General features: G+C 50.2%; 1 protein-coding gene across 1 annotated transcript in view; it reads left to right on the top strand.

Moving 5' to 3' along the window:
• Nucleotides 1-38: 38 nt before the first annotated feature.
• The window catches only part of Draxin (dorsal inhibitory axon guidance protein), a 35,087-nt gene continuing 8,885 nt past the window's right edge, over nucleotides 39-26,240 (top strand). The window contains exons 1-5 of the mRNA XM_052718683.1: nucleotides 39-272; nucleotides 15,252-15,693; nucleotides 18,612-18,805; nucleotides 25,159-25,270; nucleotides 25,616-25,705. Of these exons, the coding sequence (XP_052574643.1) occupies nucleotides 15,261-15,693; nucleotides 18,612-18,805; nucleotides 25,159-25,270; nucleotides 25,616-25,705 (829 nt within the window). The 5' untranslated portion in view covers nucleotides 39-272; nucleotides 15,252-15,260. The remainder of the gene's footprint in view (nucleotides 273-15,251; nucleotides 15,694-18,611; nucleotides 18,806-25,158; nucleotides 25,271-25,615; nucleotides 25,706-26,240) is intronic.

Below are 26,240 nucleotides of genomic sequence, written 5' to 3'. Positions count from 1 at the left end.
GCGCAGCTGGCTAGGGCGCGGCGCCCGCAGCGCACCGGGCTCGGCCGGGCCAGGGGCTGGCCCTCGGCGGGGGGTCGCGAAGTCCCCGGCCCCTCCTACGTCCCCTCCCTGAGCGCCGTCCCCGCCCCTCGCTCCCTCCCTCCCTCGCAGCCCCGCGCAGCCTCCCGCCGCCCGAGCACCTCTCGGCGCCGTCCCGCTCCGCCCTCGGCTGCGCTCGGCTCCCGCAGGCGCTCGGCCCTGCGCCCTCGGTCCCCTCCCCGCCGGCTGGACAGGTAAGACCCGGCTCGGCCCGCCCCCGGCCCCGCCCTCCGCTCACCTGGCGGAGCGCCGGGACCAAGGTCCGCTACCTGCTCGAAGTGAGGATGCTGCCTTCCTCCCTGTTCTCCAACCTGCGTGTCGGTCTGTCCGTCTGTCTACTGTCTCCACTTCGCGCCTCGTGTCCCCTTGGCTCTCGGCTCTCTCATCGGCCTCCTGGTCTGCCCCCTGGCACCGGACTGGACACTCACTTTTCCGTACTCCGTGGCACTCTGCCTCGCGTGCGACCTTGCGTCCCCCTCGGGGTCCCTGGACTCGCGCGCGATCCTCCACACTAGCCTTCTCCCTTTGGGACCCGGTGTCTTTTTGTCTCTGTTTCTGGGTGATCTCTCAGTTGGGGGATTCGTCCATTACCGTTGAAAGAAGTCTTCAGAGACTCCCTGAGCCGGGGCAGAGCCGGCCAGGGTGCCTCTGTCCCGTTCGACGACGCCCTGGAGGCTGGGTGTGTTGGGGCGGGGGACGCTAAGCTCTCCCAAAGCTGTTACAGCTCGGTCTCACATTTTCCCACCCTGGGCTGGACTAGTGTTGCTCTACCACCCCAAGAGCACCCGGCTCCCTTCTCTGGACGGACTTATTCCTCTCCTTCCCCACCGCGGGGCTTTTCTCCACCAGACCCGAGGCTCAGCTGCCTTCCTAAGCCAGAGCTTATGTTTAAGGTGTGAGTGTGCCTGGGTTCCCCTGACAAGTTTTGTCTGGCCACCTCAGCTGGATACTCTCTTGGCCTTCACTCTTTCAGGTGGTGGTCCTTGTGGCTGTTGGTTGTCCCTCTAGGGTGCCTGAATCTCCGTCTGGTAGCAGACAAGTTGTTCTCAACTGTTTCATTGCTGTTACTCTGATTTTGCGCAGACAGGGGTTCTGGAAGTGAGCAGTCTTGGACAAAGGAGTGCATGTCTGAGCCTCAGTATCCGTCATAAAACAGGGACAATAGGGTTTACCTGTCGGGATGTGTGCCTGTATCTTAGGTATCTCCATGGTGCTGGTGGGGGTGGGAGAGGGACTTGTATCTTAGGTATCTCCATGGTGCTGGTGGGGGTGGGAGAGGGACTTTACAGTCCCTGGCTGGGGTAGGGGTGGGGGTTCCACAGAGCCTGTCACAAAGTCCAGCCTTAGAGACGTCACCACCATCGGAAACCCTATTCTCTCACTCTCCCTGCCACTCCTGTTACACTCCCACCAATCCCCTGCCTGTCCACACAACCAGCCACACTTACAGCAACCTCTCCCCCTGCACAAACAAGGTGGTGTGACTGTAAGGATGCTGCCAACGCCCGCAGTGCATTGGAAGTGTCTGTGGCACTAGTCCCAGCTCTGGACCTCTGTCTTGCCCCCAAGCCTTGTTCCACGGTGCCAGCCAAGAGCCGTGGCATTTCCCTTCTTCTGGTAGACTGACTTGTCAAGTCCTGAACCTGCTTCTTAATCCCTCGTCCCGCCCCGATTCATCATCTGTGTGGTCCATGGTCCGAACAGGTGTTAGGCTGACCCTGGAGCCCAACAGTGATGGGGCCCACGCAGCAGAGAGGGCAGCTCTGGAGATGCAGCCTTCTCTCAGTAGGCAGCTTGGAGGCTGCCCGGCTGTTTTTGTTTGCACTGCAGCCTGTGTTTTTCTTGCACTGAGGTGAGAATGGAGATGGGGGCCTTCCCCTGCCCTACCCCATCCAGACTCCTGCTCCTGCCTGGCACATGAGCCCAGCTTTAACTGTTCTGGCCTCTCCCACCATCTCTGTTCCTGTAGCCTCTGGTCACAACCTACAGGAAGCCAGCTCAGCAGTTCTTGTAACCACCCCCCTCCCTCCCCCTTAGGAAGCTTACTCAGACCCTTCTTGCCTCACTAAATGAAGATGACGCCTCCTCCTCAGTCTTCCCAACCCCAGGCCTTCCTGGCTCCAAGTGTGGCCATTAAATTAACTACAGAAACCTCTGTTGGCCCATCCTCCCCCTCGGTCTTTCCCCACAACCCCATCCACACCCTAGGTTTCAGCAGCAATGGAAGGCAGAAGTGTCTATGTCCCTGACTCCCTCTGAGCCATGCTAGGGTGGTTTCCTCCATCTACATTGTCTCTCAGTCCTGCGTTCAGGCCTGTCTTTGCAGACTAAGATCAGATGTCTTCTTCTAGGTGAAGCCTCCTGCTCTGCTGGCCCCTGTGTCTCTCATGACCCCAGGCCTGGTGGAAGAGTATCTCCTTTGCCTACACAGGCACTGGGTCTCCTTTCAGTGTGGTCCCAGAGCCTGACACCCACCAGGTGCCCTGCACATCTGGCATCCTTGGTCAAGATGGCAGGCATAAATGGCCGTAGCTACGTAGACTACAGGCCATAGCTTCTCCCTGCATTCTCCTGGGTCCTGCCGGCCTGACTAGGGGCACAGCTGGCTCCAGGGCAAGGACTTTGGCTGGAGACAGAGCAAGCCACCAGGAAGCCCCTGTGTTTCTGGGGCTGTGCAGAGAGCTCTGGAAGATAAACCTGACCTCCTTTGTGCTTGATCATCACATGCAGTCTGCCTTTGCATCCCAACTGGCCACTGAGCTGCTGTGCCAGTCAGAGTAATGTGGAGCGTGGTGGGGCTATGCACTCAGGCCTCAAACTCTGGGAAGAGCAGAGGTCCCCTCCAACAGTGGCCCTGGGCATGGTCCCTGGCAACAGGTCATTCTGGCATCCCTGTTCTGGTCCATTTGTCTAGGATCTGCCTCTATCTTGTCTGGCCTCCTCCTTTGCTGGTCCCATTCCAGTGCTCCCTCTACAGCTGTGGCCAAGGTACAGCTGGCCTTCCCTGCAAGGTCACTGGGGGGCAGCCAAATGCTTGCTGCTAGAGGACAAGCTTCCTAGGTCCAGCTTTGACAACCCTTGCCACATCATGACATAGCAGTCACCAGATGGTACACTTCATTGCTAGAGTGAGGGATAGGAGGATGGTGATGAGGATGGTTGCCCCTGCTGGAGTTCAGAGCAGGAGGAGTGGATGAGGAGGATCTTGTAGATGTCATCTCTATGCTGGGTGCTGAGTGAGGCCCCCAGCACACATCCCTGATAATCACAGCAGCTATTCTGGAACTGGTTGAGAACGGAAGCTTCAGGGGGTTAGCAAGATGGCTCAGCGGTTAAGAGTATGTGTTGCTCTTGTGGAGGACCCATGTTTGATTCTCTACCTACATGGCAACTTACAACTGTCAACTCCGGTTCCAGAGGACTGGATGCCCTCTTCTGACTTCAATGGGCATCAAGCATACCTGTGGTGCACAAAGATATGTGCAAGCAAAGCACTAATACACACACACACACACACACACACACACACACACAGAAAAACTTTAATCACGCTTGAAGAGTGGTTAGAGTAAATGGGTCAGGTGACTATGGGCTCAAATCCTGGCTCTACTGCTTCTTCTAACATGTGGGTTGGGCTAGTAGTCCCTCAAATCTTTGTCTTGACATAACTGGTATGGCTATTTTAGTCAGGTGAATGACTGATTGATTGATTGATTAATTGAGACAGGGTCTCATTATGCAGCCCTCGCTGGCCTAGAACTCACTGTAGACCAGGCTGGCCTCCAACTCACAGATCCACCTGCCTCTGCCTCCCAAGTGCTGGGATTAAAGGCGTGTGCCACCACATTCAGCAGCTTTTTTTTTTTAAGATTTATTTTTAGTTTTGATTATGTGTATTCATGAATGCAGGTGCCCAAAGAGGCCAGAAGCATCAGATAGCTCTAGAGCTGGAGTTACAGGTGGTTGTGAGCTGCCCAACATGGGTGCTCAGGTGCTCTGAAAGAACAGCAAACACTAACCACTGAGCCATCTCTCTAGCACTTTCTATGGTTATTACTATCTGAAAAATTACATCTTCAAAGGACTGAATTAGATAATGGATATAAATCTCTAGGCCTAGAACAGAGGAAGCTCAGCAAATGATACACAAACAATCATGTTTAGTGTTCAGATGTGTTATTGACATCCAGAGAGGTTCCTTGGCTTGCTTGGGGTCACACAGCTGTTCAGTGCTGTAGCCAAGATTCTCAAACAACCTTGTCTGACTCCGCGTGTCTTTTCGCTCTACTCCTGCCTCTGTCAGAACCCAACAGCCAGTGTTGTCGCTTGAAGAGTAAATGAAGCATCTGAGCAAGTAGCAAAACATGTTCAATAGTCTAGGTACCAAGGCAATGAAGGTTCTGGAATTTAGGGGTTGAGAGATTTAGGAGAGGAAAAATCGTTGAGTGCCTGTGATTATGAAGGAGCTGAGACCCAGTCTGCGTGAGTGAAGGAGCATGAAGCTGAGTGAGGACTCTGAGATGCCCCTCCTCTTCCATGCAGCTTTTCTGAGGTGTGAGCAGGGTGTGTGTGTGTGTGTGTGTGTGTGTGTGTGTGTGTGTGTGTGTGTGTGTGTGTGTGTGTATGTGTGGTGTGCGGTATGTGTGGGGGGTGGGGGGTGTTTGTGTGGTGTATGTGCATGTGTGTGTTTAGCTTATTTTTGTCTTTATCTGAGGCAAGAGTCCTATCCAAGGCTGACCTCAAGCTTGTATGTAGCAGGAAGCAGAGGCTTGGCAATGCCATGCCAGGGTTACTTCATCTCTGTGAAAAGAAGATGGAGGAAGGAAGAAGGAGTCAGGCAATTGAACCCCACTTTAACTCATCCTTAGGATCTTTGTGGAAGTACAGAAATGCCCCATCAGAAATGGTTCCCACAAGAAACATTCTCTGGCTAAGCAAGGTAGCACAGGTCTTTAATCCCAGCACTCAGGAGGCAGAGGAAGAGCTCTGTGAGTTCAAGGTCAGCCTTAGCAAGTTCCAGGCTAGTCAGCGCTAGATAGTCAGACCCTGTCTCCAAAACAAAAACAAAACTCAGCCACATCATCTGCCTGACGCAGATGGGTCTGACGGTATGGCCGCCAGAGAGCGCCTGTGCTGAAATAGAGAACCCTGCAGCAGAAACCCAGGGCGGGCTGAAGACCAGGGTGGTGGAGCATGAAACACATCAGGGCCAGGAGCCAGCTGGATGAGCTCTGCACAGGGGCCCATCTTGTCTGTGGCTGTCAATCTCAGGACAGAATTCAGCTTTTGGTTCCAGGATCACCAAAAGAGAAGTTGTGGGATAGTCCGCCATGGACTATGGGCTAGAACCCCTCACCAAGGTCCAGGAAGAAAAAAAAAATCATCACATGGGTCCAAGACTGCCAGCCTTAATAGTCCCAGAGGAGACAGCATCTGGGCTGGGTTCTGATGGGCACTTTCAGGGTCAGGGTGTAGCTCAATTGGTAAAGTGCTTGTCAATCATGCACAAAACATTGGGTTTGACCCCAGCACCATGTAAACCAGGTGCACACCTCTAGTCCCAGCACTCAGGAGATGGAGGCAGGAGGATCAGAAGCTCAAAGTCATCCTTAGCAACATAGGGAGTTTAAGGCCAGTCTGGGCTTCATGAGACTCTAAAAGAAAAACAGGTGGGCATTTCCAGAACAAGCTCTCCTAAGAAACTCTTCTTGGTCTCTGAGGGTCTAAAGGCCCTTCCCAGCCACCTTAACAGGGTACAACTGCCTCAAGTTTCTTCTGAGCCCAGGAAGGCTTGTGTTTCCACAGGGAGGGGCATTTGAGCATCTGAGATGTGTCCCAGGGGAACTGCCAGCATGTGGGTGCTGGGAATTGAACTCAGGACCTCTGGAAGAGCATCCAGTGCTCTTAACTTCTGTGCTATCTCTCCAGCAGAGACAAGGTTTCTTTATGTAGCTGTGGACTCTGTCCTGGAACTTGCTGTGTAGATCAGGCTAGCCTTGAACTCACAGAGATCCGCCTGCCTCTGCCTCCCAAGTGCTGGGATTAAAGGCATGTGCCACCACCACCCAGCATCAAAAGTGGTGTTTTATGAGCAGTATAACCTATGCCCACAAGTAACTCAGTTCCTCAAAAGATGATTCACCCTGGCTTAGGCACACATAACTTTAAGGCCCGAGGGCAGGCTTCAGCCTCACTGAGCAACGCCCGTGCGGCTGTCACTCTACACAGCTTGAGCACCTCTGTTTAAGGTGAATCAGCGAGGTGTATGTGCCCACTGCCTGTTCTGACAGTTATAAAGCCAGACCATCCTAGTTAGGTTACTATTGCTGTGATAAAACACCGTGACCAAAGCAGCTTGGGGAAGAAAAGATGTATCGGGCTTACATACCCACATCACTGTTATCCATGGAAGGAAGTCAGGGCAGGAACTCAAACAGGGAGGAACCTGGAGGCAAAAGCTAATGCAGAGGCCATGGAGGAGTGCTTCTTACTAACTCGCTCAGCCTGCTTTCTTATAGCACCCAGGACCATCAGCCTAAGAGTGATGCCCTCCTCACATCAATTGGTAATTAAGAAAACACCCTACAGGCTTGTCTTCAGCATCTTACGGAGGCGGTTTCTCAATCGGGGTTCCCTCCTTCCAGATGACTCTAGCCCGTGTCAAGTTGACACAAAACTAGCCAGCACACCAAGCATTGCCAACATGGTCGAACCTCAAGCTGGCTTTACTTTGTCCTCCTGTCCTCCATACCAGAACGTCCTGGAATGTATGGCAGAGTTCTCCTAAAGTGCTCTGTGGGCACCACAACACTCTTCAGAGGACCAGAAGAAACCCAGGTCATGGTGAGCTTCCCTTGTGTTTCAACTGGGTAAAGGGCCTGAGGACAAGGCTCAGTTGGTAGGGCGCTTGTCTGGCAATGCATGAAGCCCTGGGTTCTACCCCAGCAATTCCAGAACTCTCTGTGGGGGATGGAGACAAGAGGATCAAGAGTTCAAGGTTATCTTTGGCTATATACCAAGTAAGAGGCCAACCTGGACTACATTAAACATTAAACCTTGTCTCAAAAAAACAAAAGGAAGGCCAGTAAGGTGGCGCAGAAAAGGCTCCTGCTGTTAAAACCCTGACAACCTGAGCACAATCCTGGGACCCACACGGTGGAAAGAGGTAACTCATTCCCGAAAACTGTCCTCAACCTCCAAATGTGCGCGCTCCTCCCTATAAAGCCAATTACTGCAAAAGCAGAAGCCAAGCAACTGAACAACCTTGTGTAAAGAAACAGAAACTGGCTGGGCGGGCAGTGGTAGCACACACCTTTAGTCCTAGCACTCAGGAGGCAGAGGCAGGCAGATATGAGTTCTAGGCCAGCCTGGTCTCCAGCATTGGGGAAGCAGATATCTTTGAGTTCAAGGCCAGTTTGGCCTACATATTGAGTTTCAGGGCAACCACAGCCACACAGTGAGACCCTGTCTCAATTCCCCCCACCAATAAACAAAAACAGATCAACAAACAAATGAAACCTCCACCTAATTAGACTCAAATGCTGCTGAGCCTTTAAAGTATTTCCACCAAATACTGTGGCTCAGCTTTATCACAGGAGGAGGAGACAGGGGTCAGGGACCCAGTGGTTGGGCCCAAGGTCTCTGAGTGGACTGCACAATCCTTAGGCTCCCGCAGAGCAGCATTCCCACAAGATACACAGCTAGCATCCACCCCAGCCACCATGCAACCAGTGGGCCAAGCCAGACAGCAAGGCAGGAGGAATGCAGGCCCAGCAGCTGCTGTAGGAGACCAGGTGGTCGGACTCCACAGTTGTCTGCCAGGCGGGTATTGTAGGAGCCTCCCCCCCCCACACCAGTGTTGTGCCCCGCCCCATGCGGGGCTGTTGGTGGGGAGAGGCCTCGGGAATTAAAGCTTGCTTCTGCGGGATGGAGGGGCCTCATTTGCATATGACACTGCCACCTGCTGCCTCCTGGATGGGGACAGCCAACTAGACCACTCTCTCTCCACTGTGCCAGGCAAGATGGAGCAGAATTCAAGCCCTTCCCCTCCCCCTCCTTCCTCAGGTCCATTTTCCTTGCGGGTTTCCGGCTCTTACTCCTCAGCAGGACCATGGCACTCACCAGTGAAGATACTGGTCACAGAAAATGCAGGCAAGCATGGCGTCAGGCAGATGGTCCCTGGCACTGATCACTGGCCATGAGGATAAGCACTATGTCCCCTGTGCACAGGGTACCAGAGAACCCAGGCCTGGAACTGTATCACCTTGTCAAAGAGCTTCGGTGTCTTCTTATACTTATTTTTGTTGTTGTTTTGAGACAGGTTCTCACTCTATAGCTCAGGCTGCCCAGAATTTACTAGCATGCCTAGGCTGGCCTCAAATGAATTGCAGTCCTCCTGCCTCAGTCTCCCAAGTGCTGGCATGACAGGTATGAGCCACCATCCCCAGCTAGAGTCCTCCTTTTTTAAAGGTGGAAATGGCACCAAGCAGTTGAGGGAATTAAACACCACTGAGCAGGGCCATCACACTCATATTCTGATGGGTACTATTGTTTGGTGTGGTCTTGGTGATTCACTGCTGGGCCTCAGTGGAGGCTGGGCCATCCTTGGGGACCATCTCCAGTGTGAGCAGGAACAGTGGAGCTCATCTCAGACTTTGGGAACAAGCAGAACCCACAGTGGTGGGGGCCAGGAGCACCTGCCTTGCTTTGTGCCCAAATGCCTGGCGCTTTGTGACACAGCCTCCAACTGGCTTTCAGAGTGACAGGAATGGATTGGAGCCCATCTTCACTGGGGATCCTTGGCACAGCTTCTGTGGTGGCCCATGTTTCCTGAGTGGCTCTCTGCCAGGCTGGCATCCTGACTGCTGGGCTGTGCCAAGATCTTACAAATCCCTGGAGTTTGAAGAGGGGGCTCTATGAAGTCTGCCAGCTCCTGTGCACTCACATGCACACACACACACACACACACACACACACACATACACACACACAAGAACACTCAAGCATGCGAACCAGGGATTTACATCCATCCAGAACCCTGGTTACCAATACTTATGCATAAAGAATCCTGGGTGTGAGTGCATCAGTGCTGAGGGTGACTTGGGCACACCCTCTTTCCTCTAGCTGCTGCCAGGGTAGCCAGGCACTTCCATAAAAGTGGATAATCCCACACCAATATGGCAGATGAGATCATGAAGTCATGGAGAGACACCAGCTTGGAGGAGAAGTTCATCATGGGGCAGGGGGAGGGGGTTAAGCATCAGCATAGAGTGGAGCACTAGACTGAAGGAGGAGCATCAGCATGGAAGGGGAGCAGTAGACTGGAGGAGGAACATCAGCATGAATGGGGAGCAGTAGACTGAAGGAGGAGCATCAGCATGGAGGTGGAGCACTAGACTGGAGGAGGAGCATCAGCATGGAGGTGGAGCACTAGACTGGAGGAGGAGCATCAGCATGGAGGGGGAGCACTAGACTGGAGGAGGAGCATCAGCACCCAGTACCGAAAGAGAATATATTGAGATGGCTGATTGACATCTCCTAAAGGAAGGGGCATTTGGAATGGATGGGATTTCAGAGAAAGGTGGTATGGAGGGGAGACATTGTTCCAGGCAGTAGAGTATATCTGAGGCCCAGGCAAGTGTTTCCACTGGCTTCAAAGGGGAGAAAGCAGGTACCAAGGGTAGGCTGGGCCCCTGTTACACAAGGCTTTTGAATGCTAAAATGACGAGACTGGTTAAATGTGAAGAGGGAGCCGTGGACAGTTTTGAGTAGTTGAAAGTCCTGGTCTGGAAGCTGCACACAGGGCCTGGGCAGGATGGTGCCGTTAAGGTCTGGGAAGGGAGATGGGCCCATGTAGGTGCATTGGCGTTGTGCATTGAACCTGCCTGCCGCCAAGCCTGGCTGAATGTGTGATTCATCAGGAGAAAGGGTGGGAGGAAACAAGGATGTTGCTGAGTTCGGGTTCCTGCATGCAATGGATGAGCCCACAACCACCCATGACAATGGGATGTCAGTGGAGCAGGAGGGTGGCTGGGCTGGAGCTTATCTTATGTGGGTAGTCTGGGTTTTGTTTTTTAAGTTTTATTTATTTATTTTTATTTTATGTGTTTGCCTGCATGAATGTGTATGCACTGCGTGCATGTAGTTGTCCATGGAGGCCAGAAAAGGACACTGGATCCCCTGCAACAGTTCTTATGGACAGTTATGAGCTGCCATGTATGTGCTTAGAACTGAACCTGGGTCCTCTGCAAGAGCAGCAAATGCTCTTAACCAATGAGCCACCTCTCTGTCCCACCCCCCCTTTTTTAAATTTATCTGTTTATTTAGTGTGTGTGTGTATGTGTGTGTGTGTGTGTGTGTGTGTGTGTGTGTGTGTGTGTGTGTGTGTGTGTATGAGAGAGAGAGATGCCACAGTGCTCAAATATAGGTCAGAGGACAACTCTCCTTTCAACATGTGAGTCACAGGAATTGAACTCAGGTCATCAGGCTTGGCAGCAAGTGCCTTTACCTGCTGAACCATCTCACAGGCTCTGTTGTTTAATTTCTCTTTAAAAGGTTTCTTGCCGGTGGTGGTGGCGCGCGCCGGTAGGATTTGCTGAAGGAGGCAGAGGCAGGAGGATCATGAGTTCGAGGCCAGCCTGGACTACACATTTTGCCGGGCGGTGGTGGCGCACGCCTTTAATCCCAGCACTTGGGAGGCAGAGCCAGGCGGATCTCTGTGAGTTCGAGGCCAGCCTGGGCTACCAAGTGAGTCCCAGGAAAGGCGCAAAGCTACACAAAGAAACCCTGTCTCGAAAAACCAAAAAAAAAAAAAAAAAAAAAAAAAGGTTTCTTATACAGGCATAAACACACACACACACACACACACACACACACACACACACACACACACACACACTCACCCCCGTGCTCATGCACTGTTTTTTTGTTTTTTTCCTTTGTCGGTATAAAATGAGCTCAGGTCATCTGGGAAGAGGAACCACACTGAGAAAATACCTCCATCAAATTGTCCTGTAGACAAGTCTGTGGGGGTGTTTTCTTGATTAATGATTGATATGGGAGGGCCCAACCCACCGTGGGTGGGGACACCCCTGAGCAGGTGGTCCTCTGGATTGTATAAGAAAGCAGGTTAGGCAAACCTGGAAAACCAGCCAGTAAGCAGCACTCCTCATGGCCTCTGCTTCGGTTCCTGCCTCCAGGTTCCTGCCCTCGGTGATAGACTGTGATTGGGACATGCAAACCAAATAAACCCTCTCCTCCCCAAGCTGCTTCTGGTCATGGTGTCTTTATCACAGCAATAGAAAGTAAGTCAGTATGGGGCTGACAGAGGCCAGAAGCGGGTGTCGGATGGCTCTGCGCATGTTGGAGTTGCATGTGGTAGTAGTTAGTCACCCAAGGTGGGTGCTGGGAACCACAACAAGCACTCTTAACTGATGAGTCATCTCTCCAGCCCTTTGCTTATTTTTTTTGTATTGCTTTGTTTTGAGACAGGGTTTCTCTGTGTAGCCCTGGCTGTCCTGGAACTCACCATGTAGACCAGGCTGGCTTCAAACTCAGAGATCTGCCTGCCTCTGTTGCACAAATCCTAATTGACCTTACAATAAAAACCTGGAGCCAGATATTGGGGTAAATGCTGAAAGATCAGAGAGACAAAGAAACAAGACACTAGAGAAACTTCTCACACTACTGAATCCTCAGGCCGAAAGGGAGGTGAGATCCTGTCTCCACAAATCCTCAGACTGAACGCCTCTGAGTCCTCAGCTGCGGGGGCTGAGTTCCTGTCACCTCCTGACTTATATGCCTTTCTCTGCCCAGCCATATGATTTCGTCTCAACCTTCCTAGTGCTGGGATTAATGGTGTGTGTGTTTCCTTCCCAAATACTGGGAGCAAAGGCATGAGATCCCAATTGCTGGGATTAAAGGTGTGTGCCACCACTGCCTGGCTCTGTTTCTCTTTAAACTGGATTAATCTCTTGTAGTCCAGAGTGGCTTTGAACTCATAGAAATCCAAACGGATCTCTGCCTCCCACGAGCTAGGATTAAAGGTGTGTGCAACCACTGCCTGGCCTCTATGTTTAATCTAGTGACTGGCTCTGTCCTCTGATTTTTCAGGCAAATTTTATTTGTTAGAGTGCAAACAAAATATCACCACATACTTCTGCCTCTCAAGTGCTGGGATTAAGGGTGTATGCCACCACTACTTGGCTCCTTTATTTTATTTTTGAAGACAGGATATTATGTAGCTTAGGCTGGCCTCAAATCCCCTCTATACCCAAGGATGGCCTCAAACTCCTGAACCTTGTGCCTCCACTACCTGAGTGCTGGGATTACAGGTGTGCACCCTTACGCATCAGTTTATGTAGCGCTGAGGATCGAACCCAGGGCCTTGTATATACTAGGCAATCATTCATTCTACCAACCAAGCTATGTCCCCAGCCTCGATGCCGGGGATGGACTTTCTCACTTGGCTCTGCAGGGAAGGAGCTGTTGTCTCCAAGACCACATCCAGGCTGGTTGGGAAGCTCTGAGGGTCACTGACTTTGTGACTCCATGGGGACAGCAACCTGGCTTCAAGGCCCCTCAGGTCTTAGTCCCAAGATAGCTGGCGAAATGGAAAGCAGTGAGACCTCCTGACATTCAGCCAGTGGACTCTGGGAAGAGCCCAGGGCCCCAGGATGAAGAGGAGTAAGGGGCGAGTGTGTTTTATTCTCAGCCTCAGGTGAGTCAGCCTAGTGTTGACTCCAAGGTCGGGCAAGGCAGCCCCCACTCTGAGCTTGTTGAAGGTGAACCTGACAGGGGTGGGCCTGAGGGCTTCAGAAGCTGAGCCAGCTAGAGTAAGGGATCCTGGGAACCAGGGAATCTTCCACACCTGACAACTTTTCCTTGCCCTGGGCAATTATAAAGCCACAAATCACAAAGAAATGGTGGCATCAGCACCTTGGGGACCCTAATGGAATTCTGTGCTATAAAAATTCAATCAGCCAGCTGACCCGGTATGAGCCTGGCCAAGGCGGTGAGGCTGGGGTGGATAAGGATGCTACAGGCAGGAGGACCCTCAGAGTCTAACAGACACCTCTCATCAACCCCGTATTTTCAGATCTTCCAAAACAGCACAAGTGGGGTGGAGGAAGGGAGGCAAGAGAATCAGTTCAAAGTCATCCTTGGCTATATAATGAATTCTAGGCCAACCTGGGTTCCATGAGATTCTGTCAAAGGGAGTGGTGGGAATAGGGGCAAGGACAGAGCTAGGCCACCCTGGACAGCCACAGAAGGCCCAGAGCACAGACACTTACTCACTGGGTGTGACCTACCATCCTGCAAATCCTCTCCCACTTCAGAGAAATGGAAGAAGTGACAGGAGTCATTATAGATGACCAATGAAAAGATAACTCAAGTTTCTGGTTATGGGCTGCAGTCAAATCTCAGCGGCAAGGGGTGGGTTCTGAGCTCTGAGAGGCTCAGCTGTGTCTCAGAGGGCTGGGCCCAGGGCAGAGGTTTGTGCAGAGAAAGGACTTCTAGACTAGTCTGGAAGGATTTAAGCCAAGAATCCTCAGCCCCGGGTGATTTTTTTTTAATGTGTGTGGGTGTTTTGCCTGCATGTATGTCTGGGCACCACACTATGTGCATGCAGTGCCAATGGAGGCCAGGAAAGAGTGTTGGATCCTCCAGAATTGGAGTTAGAGATGGTTGTGAGCCACCATGTGGGTGTTGGGAACCAAGCAACAAGTGTCTTTAACCATTGAGCCATCTTCCTAGCCCCACGAGGACAATCTTGTGTTGGGGGACCGAACTCCGAATTGTGGAGTGTTCACCAGCTCCCTTGGCCTCCTCCCATCAGGAACCCTTAGCATCATCCAGTTTTGACATGTGAAAATGACTCCAGCAGTCCATGGTGATTCACGCCTATACTCCCAGCAGGCAGAAGACTGAGGCAGATTGAGCACCATGAGTTCAAGGCCAACCTGAGCTACTTAACATGATCCTGTCTCAAATGAAGATCAAATCAAATTTAAAGAGAAAAAGAAGCTGGGCAGTGGTGGCACACGCCTTTAATCTCAGCATTCAGGAGGCAGAAGCAGGCAGATCTCAGATCTCAGAGTTCCAGGCCAGCATCATAAGAAAGCAAGTCCCAGGACAGCCAGGGGCTACACAGAGACACCCTGTCTGGAAAGAATAAACAAAGAAGAAAGAAAAGAAAAGAAAGAAAGCCAGATGTGGTGGTGCACACCTTCAATTCCAGCACTCAGGAAGGAGAGGCAGGTGAATCTCTGTGAGTTGGAGGCCAACCTGGTCTACATAACAAGTTCCAGACCAGCTAGGACCACTTTGAGACCCGGTCTCAAGAGGGGAAATAAAAGCTGGAGAGATGGTTCAGTTACACTAAGAAGTTCTTGTTGCTTGTCATTCTTGCAGAAGATCTGAGTTTGGTTCCCAGCACCCATCTTAGGCAACTGACACCTCTGCTCTAGGGTATCCAACGCCCTCTTCTGGCCTCCCTGGGAATTGCACTCATGTGACAGACACAATTTAAAAAGAGGGAGGACAGACAAGATAGTTCAGTGGGTAAAGGAACTTGCTGTGAAGAGGGATGACCTGTGTTTGGTACTTGGGACTCATGAATAGAAGGAGAGAACTGATTTCTGAAAGTTGTCCTCTGACCTCTACATGCACACCGTGGCATGCACACAATAAATGACTAAATGTAATTCAATGTATTTTATTTTGAGACAGGGTTTCTCTGTGTAGCCCTGGCTGTCCTGAAACTCACTCTGTAGACCAGGCTGGCCTCCAACTCACAGGGATCCACCTGCCTCTGCCTTCTGAGTGCTGGGATTAAAGATGTACTCCACCATGCCCAGCAATTTAGTGAATTTTTAAATCCTCCATCAAAAGGGAAGAAGCTGGGCATGGTGATTCATGCCAGTAATTCTAGAGCAAGAGGAGTCTCAGTTCAAGTGTATCCTGGGCTACATGTGACTCTGCCTCAAAAACAAAACAAAACCTCAACAACAATCCAAAACACTGAAAAAGTTTTAAAAAAAAATGTCCAGGGAACAGAGCCTCCAACACCCCCGTGAGAAAAGCAGTTTGGATAATGGGGTGCAGATATGAAGCTTTGGGGGGCGCTGTGGGGAGGAGCTGTGTACTGCCCTCATATGTTGTTTTTCTTTTAGGGAGAGCCAATGGCAGGGTCCACTGTCGCCAAGGTCCCCATGCTGTTCCTGGTCCTTCTGCTATTCCCAGAGCTCCATGTAGCAGGCACCCTTGCGTCTGGATCCTCTGCCCGGAACCTGCCTGAATCCCATCCCCACCTCCCCAGCTCTTCACTGTGGGTGCCTCAGACCAGCCATCATGGCCGACGGGGCCTGGGCAAGAAGGACAGGGGCCCAGGCATGCCCAGCCGGGCCCAGGAGGGGACTGTGGTCACTGCCAGTAGGCAGGCTTCCGGGATGACACTTGGTCAGCGCCCTGCCGGCCTTCTGCAGGACAAGGATCAACTTCTGGGGCTGGCATTGCCCTATCCCGAGAAGGAGCCCCGGTCTTCCGGGTGGGCGAGGATGAAGAAACGAGGCAGAGAACACAAGAGGCGCAGGGACCGGCTGCGGCTGCACCGAGGTAGCTGGAGACCTGCGAGTCCTTCACTCTGGGAAAGCTCTAGGCAAATGCCAAGGGCAGGAAGTGGTCAGAGAGTCAGTGTTTTAAACCCCCGGAGAGACCATTCAGAGCCCCCAAAAGGGCAGAAGAGGGGATGCATCTTACTAAAGTCAGAGTGGTCAGCTAGGGAGAGGAAGCAGGGAGAGGCCGAGGGGGAGGGGCAGAGGTGGAGATCCGGGAACTCGCAATCCAAGTTCTGCCTCCTGAGGCGATCAGTCATCCTCCTAGGTCGGGAAGATTACCTTGCATCTGACCTAAATCTACCCGACTCTGAGTCCTGCCTGTATACAGATAGAAGAGCTGGGAACCCGCCTCCGAGCACATCCTTTAATGAGCTCAGGAACAGAGTGGGAGCTGAGAGCTTGGACTCGGCAGCCAGATCTGTTGAGACCAGTGTCTGACTCCACTACTCACTAGTTTGTGACCTTGGGAAAGTCACCTTCCTGAGCCTCGGTTTGTCCCTCTGCAAAGATACTGCCCAACCTTGGTGTAGGAGGAGATGACCTGATGTTCGGAGAGCTCAGGCACAGGCGTCACCTGAGCAATCGCTACTAAATCCATCCAGGGCTCCCTGGTTAGCGTCCTCCAACCCTGCTCACCAGTGACCCCGTGTGGTGGTCAGCTGTCTGTCACGGTGACAAAATCTCCGGGAAACTCCGCACAAAGTGGGAAAGGCTGATTTGGAATTAAGGATTCAGAGCATTCAGCCTGTGGTTGCTTGGACCTGGTAATGAGGCAGAGCATTGTGGAAGTAGCATAGAGTTGCTCATCTCATGGTGCTCGGTGGCCGGAAAGAAAAGGAGGAGGAAGAGAGACAGACAGACAGGCAGACAGAGAGAGGAGAGGAAGGGAGAGTCAGCACAGGAATACCTGGATCCTCGTATCCCCTTCAGAGGCACTCCCAACGATTCAAGTTCCTTCCACTAAGCCCCATCTCCCAGAGATCCCACTGCTTCCAAGTAGAGCCACAGGCTGGAGAATCAAGTTTTTCTTTCTTTTTTTTTTGGTTTTTTCGAGACAGGGTTTCTCTGTGTAGCTTTGCGCCTATCCTGGAACTCGCTTTGGAGACCAGGCTGGCCTCGAACTCACAGAGATCCGCCTGGCTCTGCCTCCCGAGTGCTGGGATTAAAGGCGTGCGCCACCACCGCCCGGCAAGTTTTTCTTTTTTTAAGAGTAATTTTTATTATTTTAATTATATGTATGTATGTGTGGATATGTGCGTGTGAGTACAGTGCCTTCGGATGCCAGAGACACCTGACGTGGATGCTGGGAATGGAACTCAGGTCCTTTGCAAGAGCAGTGCATGCTCTTAAATTCTGAGTCATCCCTCCAGCCACAAGACCAAGCTCTGGGTCCTTGGGGGACAGCAAAGCTATATACTGCAGCATCTTGAGAGAGATGTCACCCTCCCATGTCTGCCTGTGTTCACCTTCCTTAACAAGTTCTCTGCCTCCATTCCCAGTGTCTGTGGTCACCCAGGCTGAGGATCCTTTGGCCCAAATGAACAGTCTCTGACAAACCTGAACGTCTCCAACCAGCTGGCCCCGCCCCCAAGCAGATAGCCCCTCCCCCGCAGCCAGTTGGTCCCGCCCCCAAGCAGCTGGCCCCGCCCCCACAACCAGCTGGCCCCTGCCCTGGCCTCACCTGGCCCTGAGCCTGCACAAGTCACCTGACTACCAAGTTTTTTCACGTGACAGGACTGCCTCTAGGGTCAAAGCAAGTGCCACAGATGGGCTGGTGGGGGTGTTTCTCTAGGAAGAAAGTGGAGCATCCGCATGCCCCTTCTGCAGACAGTGAGAGAGAGGGCACTTGCTTCCCTGCCAGGTCAGCTGAGACCCCCCACATGGCAAGGACAAGCTTCATCACAGGCCCTCCCATTCTCAGGGGTCTCCTGTGCCAATTTGGAAGCTGCTGATACCTGAGGACCAGCAGGAGAGCATAGTACACATGGTGCCCCCAGTTTCCAAGAAGTTCCTTGACTTTGGTGAGGGAGGGTGACATAGTGGCAGTGGACAGATGAAGTCCATAGGCCAGGCCAGTTCATCATCACTGTGAAGCCTCAGGCTGACTGGGGTTCATTTCTGCAAGGTGGGGTGACCCCAAGGGATCCGAATCAACTTATAGCTGTGTCTTACAAGGACAAGTGTAGACAATTCCCGCCCTCCATCTTTTGTCATGGACCCATTGTTTGTGACCCTGTGCCCTCCCACAGTCACTCTTCCATACCTGAGTGTCTTCGAAGGTGGCCCCAGGAGTTAAACACATTGGCTTTGCACTCAGGACGGAGGTTCAAATCTATGCTCTGCTACACAGGAGCTGTGTGTCCTTGGTGAAACTGCCTAACCTCTCTGGCTTGGGTTTCTCCACTGTAGATGAACAGCAACTACTTCTCGGAGTTCCTGTAGTAGTTAGATGAAGTATTTATTGTGAAGTGGTGCTTGCGTGGTGTGTGTGTGTGTGTGTGTGTGTGTGTGTGTGTGTGTGTGTGTGTGTGTGTATGCGCGCGCATGTGTGTGTGTGTGTGTGTGTGTGTGTGTGTGTGTGTGTGTGTGTGTGTGTGTGTAAGTAGTGGCTCTCCTGCCATGTTTCTCCCCAAGTCCCTCAGCCTCCATGAATCTCACCTCCTCCAGGAAGCCTTCTGTGGTTTTATGTCCCTGGCTGCCCCCAGGCATCCTGGATCCAGACTTATTAAAATGCAGCTACTCGAGGAAAATCCTCTAACCAGCCCCCTTCCCGCAGTGACTGCTGTTTCCAGGTCTCTGGCAGGGTAGGCAGCAAGGATGTTGAATAGACAGACCATGATGCCCAGCAGCCCTGGGCTTACAGCAGGAAAGACGGGCTGCCCTGTAGGTAGACACCCTGTGCTTGCCTTGTCTCAGGCCGAGCCGCCATCCGTGGCCCCAGCTCCCTAATGAAGAAGGCGGAACCCTCTGAAGACCAGCTGCTGGAGGCTGCCGCAGAAGAGTCTTCTACCAGCCTGGCCCCCACCATGCTCTTCCTAACCACAGCAGACGCAGCCGCGCCTACCACAGAAGAGTCCCGGATCCTGCCGGTTACCTCCCTGCGACCCCAGGTAAGGGCATGTGGCCTTGCTAAATGTGCCTTTGAGACTCCTGCAAACCTCCTGTCAGGGTTCTCTAGAGGAACAGAACTGGTGGAATTAAGGCATATATCAAAAAGAACTTTCCTGGAGTGGCTTACAGGCTGTGGTCCGGCTGGTCCAACAGCCGTTGTCTTCCCATGGGAGGGCGAAGAATCAGGTAGTTGTTTGGCTCACGAGGCCGGACATCTCAGCTGGTCTTCCCTATGTCATAATCCTGAAGAAGTAAGTTCTAATACCAGCAAGTGCCTCAGCAGCGGGACAGATGGACTTGCCACCAAAAGTGAGGACAAGCAGACAAAAAGCAAAAGCTTCCTTCCCCCATGTCCTTTCACTCAGGGTGCCACCGGAAGCTGTGGCCCAGGTTAGGGTGAGTCTTCTCACCTTGAACGATCCAATCAAGAAAGATCCCTCGCAGGTGTGACTAGCTGCTTGGGTTTTAGTTGATTCGCCTCCTGATCTACTTAGGTAAACTGAGGCACAGAAGGAGGGTAGTAGTGGAAGCTGTTAAGCTTCCACCCCACTAAGTATTCTGTCTGCAGGAGGGTTGCCAACACCCAGAGGACATGGCCTTGGGGCTTGGGCTGGGGACAACCAGGAAACCAGTGCTACCTCAGCATGCTGGTCTCTACACACATAGAGGTGGGACTCTTGAGGAAGACCTTTAAAGTCTGGAAGAGTTTGGAAAGCAGCCACAAAGATTTAAAAACCCATGACCTAGAGTGACATGGGTCAGTGAGGTGATTGACTTGTCTACTCCTCAACTCTGAAAAAGTGAATGGGAAGGGAACAGGGAAACTCACACAAATCTGACTGCTGGTGACTCTAGAGGAGACAGGAGCTGACCAGGTCATTCTCTCCTGTGAAGGGGACAGGAGCTGACCAGGTCATTCTCTCCTGTGAAGGGGACAGGAGCTGACCAGGTCATTCTCTCCTGTGAAGGGGACAGGAGCTGACCAGGTCATTCTCTTCTATGGCTTAGAAAGTTTTTTGTTTTTTGTTTTCCAAAATAAAATCATTCAATACCAGATGTGGTGGCTCAAGTCTACAAATCCCAACACGTGGGAGACAGAGGGAGTAGCCTCACCACCCGGATGAGGCCAGCCTGGGCTACACTGTCTCAAAGTGAGACCCTGTCTCAAAGTGAAACAAAACACCCAAAATGAAATACCACCATTGAACTGGATCAATAATATATGCTCTATGTTAGTAATATAGAATAGAATACATAGCACAGTTGGTAGAATGCTTCCTTAGAGTGCATGAAACCCTAGGTTAGATTCTCAGCACTGGAAAGAACGGGCATGGTGTTGCACGCCTGTGATCTCAGCATTCAGGAGCTGGAGGCTGGAGGATTGAACCTTAAGGTTGTCCTTGGCTACAAAGTGACTTTGGAGCCAGCCTGGACTACATGAGACCCTGTTTCAGAAAGAAAAGAAGGAAGAGGTGTAGATGTAACCAACCGTCTTATTAAATAAGAAACACAGAGCCAATTCAGAGAAGAAAGCCAAGAGGTCAGAGCTAAGAGCCTCACCCTTCCTGCTTCAGCGATCCTCTTCAGTCAAGAGAGCTCTCCTAAAGGGACCTACTTCCTGTGTGTATGTCTTTATATAGTCTAGCTGTTCTGCCTTCTCATTGGTTGTAAACCCAAACATGTGACTGCCTCGTCACTGCCTGTATGTACCGCCCTCCAGGTCCTTAAAGGCGTGTGCCACCGCCGCCACGCACTTGCTATGGCTCTAATAGCTCTGACCCCTAGGCAACTTTATTTATTAACATACAATTAAAATCACATTTCAGTACAAGTTAAATACCACCACATTTCCCCTTTTCTATTTTAATAAAAAGGAAAAAAAGAAAAAGGTTATAACTGACAAAAGAAAAACTATATACAAAAGTACAATGACTATATACAATATATACAAGTAATAAATTTCTAAACAATGTCTAGTCCATTTGTATTTGACAAATTCAGAGAAAATAATTTCATTATCTATCCTATTTTGTTAAGTCCAAAATGTATCTAATTCACTTTCTATCCTAATTAATCTTCAACTATAACTAACTAACCTTCAACTATAACTAACTAATCTTCAACTCCCTCAGAGACCCAAGAAGGAAATAATATTAACTAACAAAAATAAAAACAGGAAGTGCATACAAGCAACTTCCAAAAAATTTGTGAGTTGACAGAAACAGCCAGCTGCCTGGACAGTCACCTGAGGTTTCTCCCCAATGCTGGGGCATCATCTTCAGCCTATAGGCTTAGCATATCTGACAGACTCATTTGTGAAGTAGGATGTACACAAGGTCAACAGTTCAACCTCACATTGAGTGAGAGCAGTCCATGTACCAGAAACACCTGAATTCCACTAGTGTCATGTCATGATTCAGGATTTTAAATTCTGGAAATTGTTGATGGTTTTTTAATTCAGCTGTCCATTCTTCTTGGCTGTGTATATGTGGCTTCATCTCAGCATCCCGTTCTTCTCCACATCCCTCTGTCAAATGCCAATCTACTATGGAGAGGTGTGAGCTTAGTTACTCTTCAAGAATAACTGTTTCACCTGCTGTTCCATAGCACATCAGAAGCCATCGGCCCACAGCCTGTTCAGCTGCCTTCGAAGAAAAGGGCACTGTACCTTTTCCGAATTGCGAAGGCCACTTCAGGGATGATGCCATATTGTCCTGGCCTCAGAAGATGCCTTTTGATAAAGCCATAACCACACTTGTTTTGGCAAGAATTAGTAGTCCTTTGTTTCATGTCCTGTCTGTCCATTTTGTCAGCAGTTGATTCGAGGATACTTTGTTGTCCAGTGGCTAACTTTTGCCACAATGAAAGTTAACTCCATATGCAGTTTCTTCAATGCCCATATTTTCTCTGAAGTAGATTGGTACTGCCAGGAGCCGACATGTCTCATAATCATAACAAAAAAGAAAAATTTTCTAAGTTATTAAAACATTTTAAATGCCATATTCTGTAGGTTTCTGAAGGGTTTGAAGGTGACCTGTCTAAAATATATCTGCTCAATTTTTAAAACATATCTAATATGACTACAAGTTCTATTGTAATGTCTAACTACTAACTTTCATTTCTTTATATCCTAATAGTTGGTAATAATAACATTCAAGGATCAGAAAATTGCATTGTTAAATGAACAGTATAAGTACAATTAGAAATATACATATAGCATTTTCTAACAATATCAATTCCAATATATATAATTTGTATACAATATAAAACAATCCAATCCAATGTAAAGTATTTAAAACTAGTAATTGTCTTTTTCTTCTTTCTTTCTTTCTCTTTTTTTTTAAACAAGAACCTTAAATCTAATCTCCTTTGCTTAGCCTTTTTCCTAACCCTTGACAGCAACTTGTAACCAACCCCCCTAAACAATGAAAATTATCCCAGACCCAAAACCCATTAAAAAGACCAAAAAACCACCCGCCCCACACCACCTCTTTGGGATTGTGGGCGTCGTATTCTTAAAATTGCTTCCTGCTGGGTATGGGCGAAGTTATCTTTATCCTGAAAGAAAAATTTTAGGTTAATTGTCAAATTCTAGGAAAGGTAACTATGTCCTTCATTATCCAGTCTGTGTATAATGCCAAAGTTCAGGGTTTATCTCAAGTCCTTATTCAAGTAGTCTTTGAGACTGGATCATCTCAGCTAGTCATCTCAAAATTGCTCTGAGCACCTTGTAGTTCAAAGCTGATCTGTAGATGATGTTTGTCAGCTTAGTGATGTTATTATTGTCCACGTGGAATTGTTGTTGTTGTGGGGCCCCATCTTCTTCCTGGAGACTTCAGTTGATGTTAGGCCTGGCCGTGATTTCCTGCAGAAAACTGATAAGAGACTCGAACACAAAGACATATATATGCAGCTAATTGAAGCCTTTTTTCTAGAATTAGTTAGTACTCTATATGACCATTCATATCTTAACAAAGTTTAAAATGTATATATATCTATATATATAATCTTGTAAATTTTGATATAAAATTTATACTTTAAGAAAAGTTTTAAAGAATCAGAATAGAATCAAAGAGTTGAGATTAGTAATAGAATAGTCCCTTAATTAATTTGGCTTTTCTCCTGTCCCATAGCAGAAGATGGCTCTTTTATTCTGGCATGATACAGGGAGTTTGCATTTTCCTTTTTTTTTGTTTTATTTATTTATTTTGCAATACAATTCAGTTCTACATATCAGCCACGGATTCCCTTGTTCTCCCCCCTCCCGTCCCCCTCACCTTCCCCCCAACCCCCCTCCCCATTCCCATCTCCTCCACCTGGTAGACTCAGTCCAGGTAGGTCTAGTCCCCTCCTCCCAGGCCGAGCCAAATAATCCTGCATAGGCCCCAGGTTTCAAACAGCCAACTCATGCAATGAGCACAGGACCGGGTCCCACTGCCTGGATGCCTCCCAAACAGATCAAGCCAATCAACTGTCTCACCCATTCGGAGGGCCTGATCCAGTGGGGACCCCTCAGCCATTGGTTCATAGTTCATGTGTTTCCATTCATTTGGCTATTTGTCCCTGTGCTTTATCCAACCTTGGTCTCAACAATTCTCGCTCGAACTGACCTACTCTGGTGATGGGATGGCCAAACACCCTAATTGTTGTGCTAGAAACCTCATCCAACTACTGAGGGATCTGGATGCAGCGATCCATGACTAGGCCCTGGGTGGATCTCTGGGAGTCCAATTAGCGAGAATGAGGAGGGTTTATATGAGCGAGAATTGCATTTTCCTTTTAACAACATGCTTGAGTTTAAAGAAGGAGAGAGCCATTCTCCAACTCCAAAGTCAGCTTTAAATTTTAATTGAACTGGGACTATTAGAAGACCAATAGTGTTAAATTTTTAGAGAAAAGCAGAAACAAACCTTTAGGAAGACATAAAATTTTTTAGATAATATATACCCATACGCCGTTTCACTCTGTTTCTTGGGATAGATGATTTGTTCCTTTTCTTCAGTTGTCTCATTTGTCCAGTGTTCTTCAGATTCCTTAACCTTCATTCTCCTAAAATGGAGGGAGAGGGAGAAAAGAGAGTCACATCCCTCTGTCGCAGTCCACTGCCATGCTGCGCTGTTTTGTGAGTTCTTGTTAATCTTTTGCTGTGCCTCATTTAAACTGATTTTTTATTCGTTTGTTTGTTTTTTGAGACAGAATTTCTCTGTGTAACATCCTTAGCTGTCCTGGAACTCATTCTGTAGACCAGGCTAGCCTCGAACTCATAGAGATTCGCCTGCCTCTGCCTCCCGTGTGCTGGGATTAAAGGCGTGCGCCATTATCACCCAGCTTAAACTGATTTTTAAAAAATTTTAATTTGTATGTGTGGGGAAAATGGTATGCACACATGAGTGGAGGTGTCTTTGGAGGCCAGAGGCAACAAGATCCCTTGGAGCTGGAGTTACAGGCACGTGTGAAATACCTGATGTGGGTACTGGGAACTGAACTCACATCCTCTGCACTCTTAACGGCTGAGCCATCTCTCCAGCCTTGATTTTGCCTCATTTGTAAATTAGACTCATAAGAGGGGTGTGTGTGTGTGTGTGTGTGTGTGTGTGTGTGTGTGTGTGTGTGTGTGTGAAAATAGCTACATACAGGGGTTAGCTCTTCCAGGCATCACTGGCAGGTTGGACCACATCTCCTGAGCATCAGGAGATCGCAGTAGGTTTCCTTTGTCCTCTTCCTTCGTCTCAATAATCCTGAGAGTCTGTGGAAAGCTGTGGCCATGAGCAGGTAGTTACAGTCTGTGCCTTGCTGAATCCTGGTGATCAGGTACGTGAGGACCCAGCCGTGATATCTGGTCCTCAGTAGTTTCCACAATATTGGTCAGGGTGGTAAGGGGGCCTGTGTTGTAAGTGGATCAGCGGGTCAGGGTTGTGAGTGGGCCTGTGTTGTGAGGGGGCCTGTGTTGTGAGGGGGCCTGTGTTGTGAGGGGGCCTGTGTTGTGAATGGCCTGTGTTGTGAAGGGGCCTGTGTTGTGAGGGGGCCTGTGTTATGAGGGGGCCTGTGTTGTGAATGGCCTGTGTTGTGAGGGGGCCTGTGTTGTGAGGGGGCCTATGTTGTGAGGGTGCCTGTGTTGTGAGTGGATCAGTGGGTCAGGGTTGTGAGGGGGCCTGTGTTGTGAGTGGGATCAAGGCCTGCATGTGGTCTTCACAGGACCCTGAGAGGAATGACAGAATGAGCAGTGGGTCCACTTCTAGTTCCCTCCTTGATGGGCTTAGGAATCCTGAACAAGCAGATCAGCCTCCTTTGTGGTTACCTTGACTCTTCACTTGGAAGGCTCCGGTCTCCTCCCCTGCCTCATCTTCTGCAGGCACAGCCCAGGTCTGATGGGGACGTGATGCCCACACTGGACATGGCCTTATTTGACTGGACTGACTATGAAGACTTAAAGCCAGAGGTCTGGCCTTCTGCAAAGAAGAAAGGTAGGCCTACCTTGCCATCCCACCCCATGTTTGGAATCCTCTCCCCAGCACCTATTGAGGGAGGACATTTGCTGAGTCCAGGGTGACCCACAGGTGTCCAAAGGTGGGCTGGCGTGCATCAGTCTAAGCTGCACCTGACACTCACCGTGACAAACAGTGTCCCACACTCTCTGCACACTAGCCAGGTCCCAGGTCTCTTACAGGGAGACAGGCTATGGGATCTGCTTTAGGGAAGAAAGTGAAGCGGAGAGAGGCAGAGGCTCTTGTCCAAGCCACACCGTGGGAGTGGCCACTGTGACACCCAAGTCTTGTGCTTAATCTGACCCCCAATTTCCTTGTCCCCAGAGAAACACTGGAGTCACTTTACCAGTGACGGTAACGAGACGTCGCCAGCTGAGAGAGAACCATGTGACCATCACCAGGATTGCCTGCCAGGTACCCTGGTACCCCAGTACCCACACTTGAGGCACCAGGCTGGGAGGGAATGCCAGAAAGGCAGGCAAGACAGGGCTTCTAGCTTCTAGCATGGGAGCAAGGCTGAGGGTCCTGACCCTTTATGCACAATAAATAGCAACTACAGTAGCCACCAGTCTCCTGAGAGTCATTATCAGCAGCCACCAATTTCCTGAGAGTCACTATCATATTCGAACTCACAGAATGACTTAGAGAGAGTAGGAAAGAAGTGAGGTAAAGTGGGGGCGTGAAGACTGACTGACTCAGTTCAAAAATAAAGCAAGGCTATTAAGGCCCAGAGAGGCCAAGGGCTTTTTTGAAGATCACACAGCCTGAGCCAACTTGGATCCTAAGCTTCTTACCTGCAACCCCCCTGCCCTGAGTCAGATGGTCTGCTCCTGACCTCGTCCTCTCAACACCCACAGGGGTTAATTATTCCCTTCATCATGGCACCACCTGGCTTTCTGGGGATGGTCCCAATGGCACCCTCTCCTGTTCAACAGCCCTACCCCTCACA

This window comes from Peromyscus californicus, unplaced genomic scaffold (assembly GCF_007827085.1).
Source record: "Peromyscus californicus insignis strain IS unplaced genomic scaffold, ASM782708v3 Scaffold_5__1_contigs__length_169319896, whole genome shotgun sequence".
Taxonomy (NCBI): domain Eukaryota; kingdom Metazoa; phylum Chordata; class Mammalia; order Rodentia; family Cricetidae; genus Peromyscus; species Peromyscus californicus.
The sequence above is the reverse complement of the archived record's forward strand: the minus strand, read 5'-3'. Positions and strand labels throughout refer to the sequence as shown.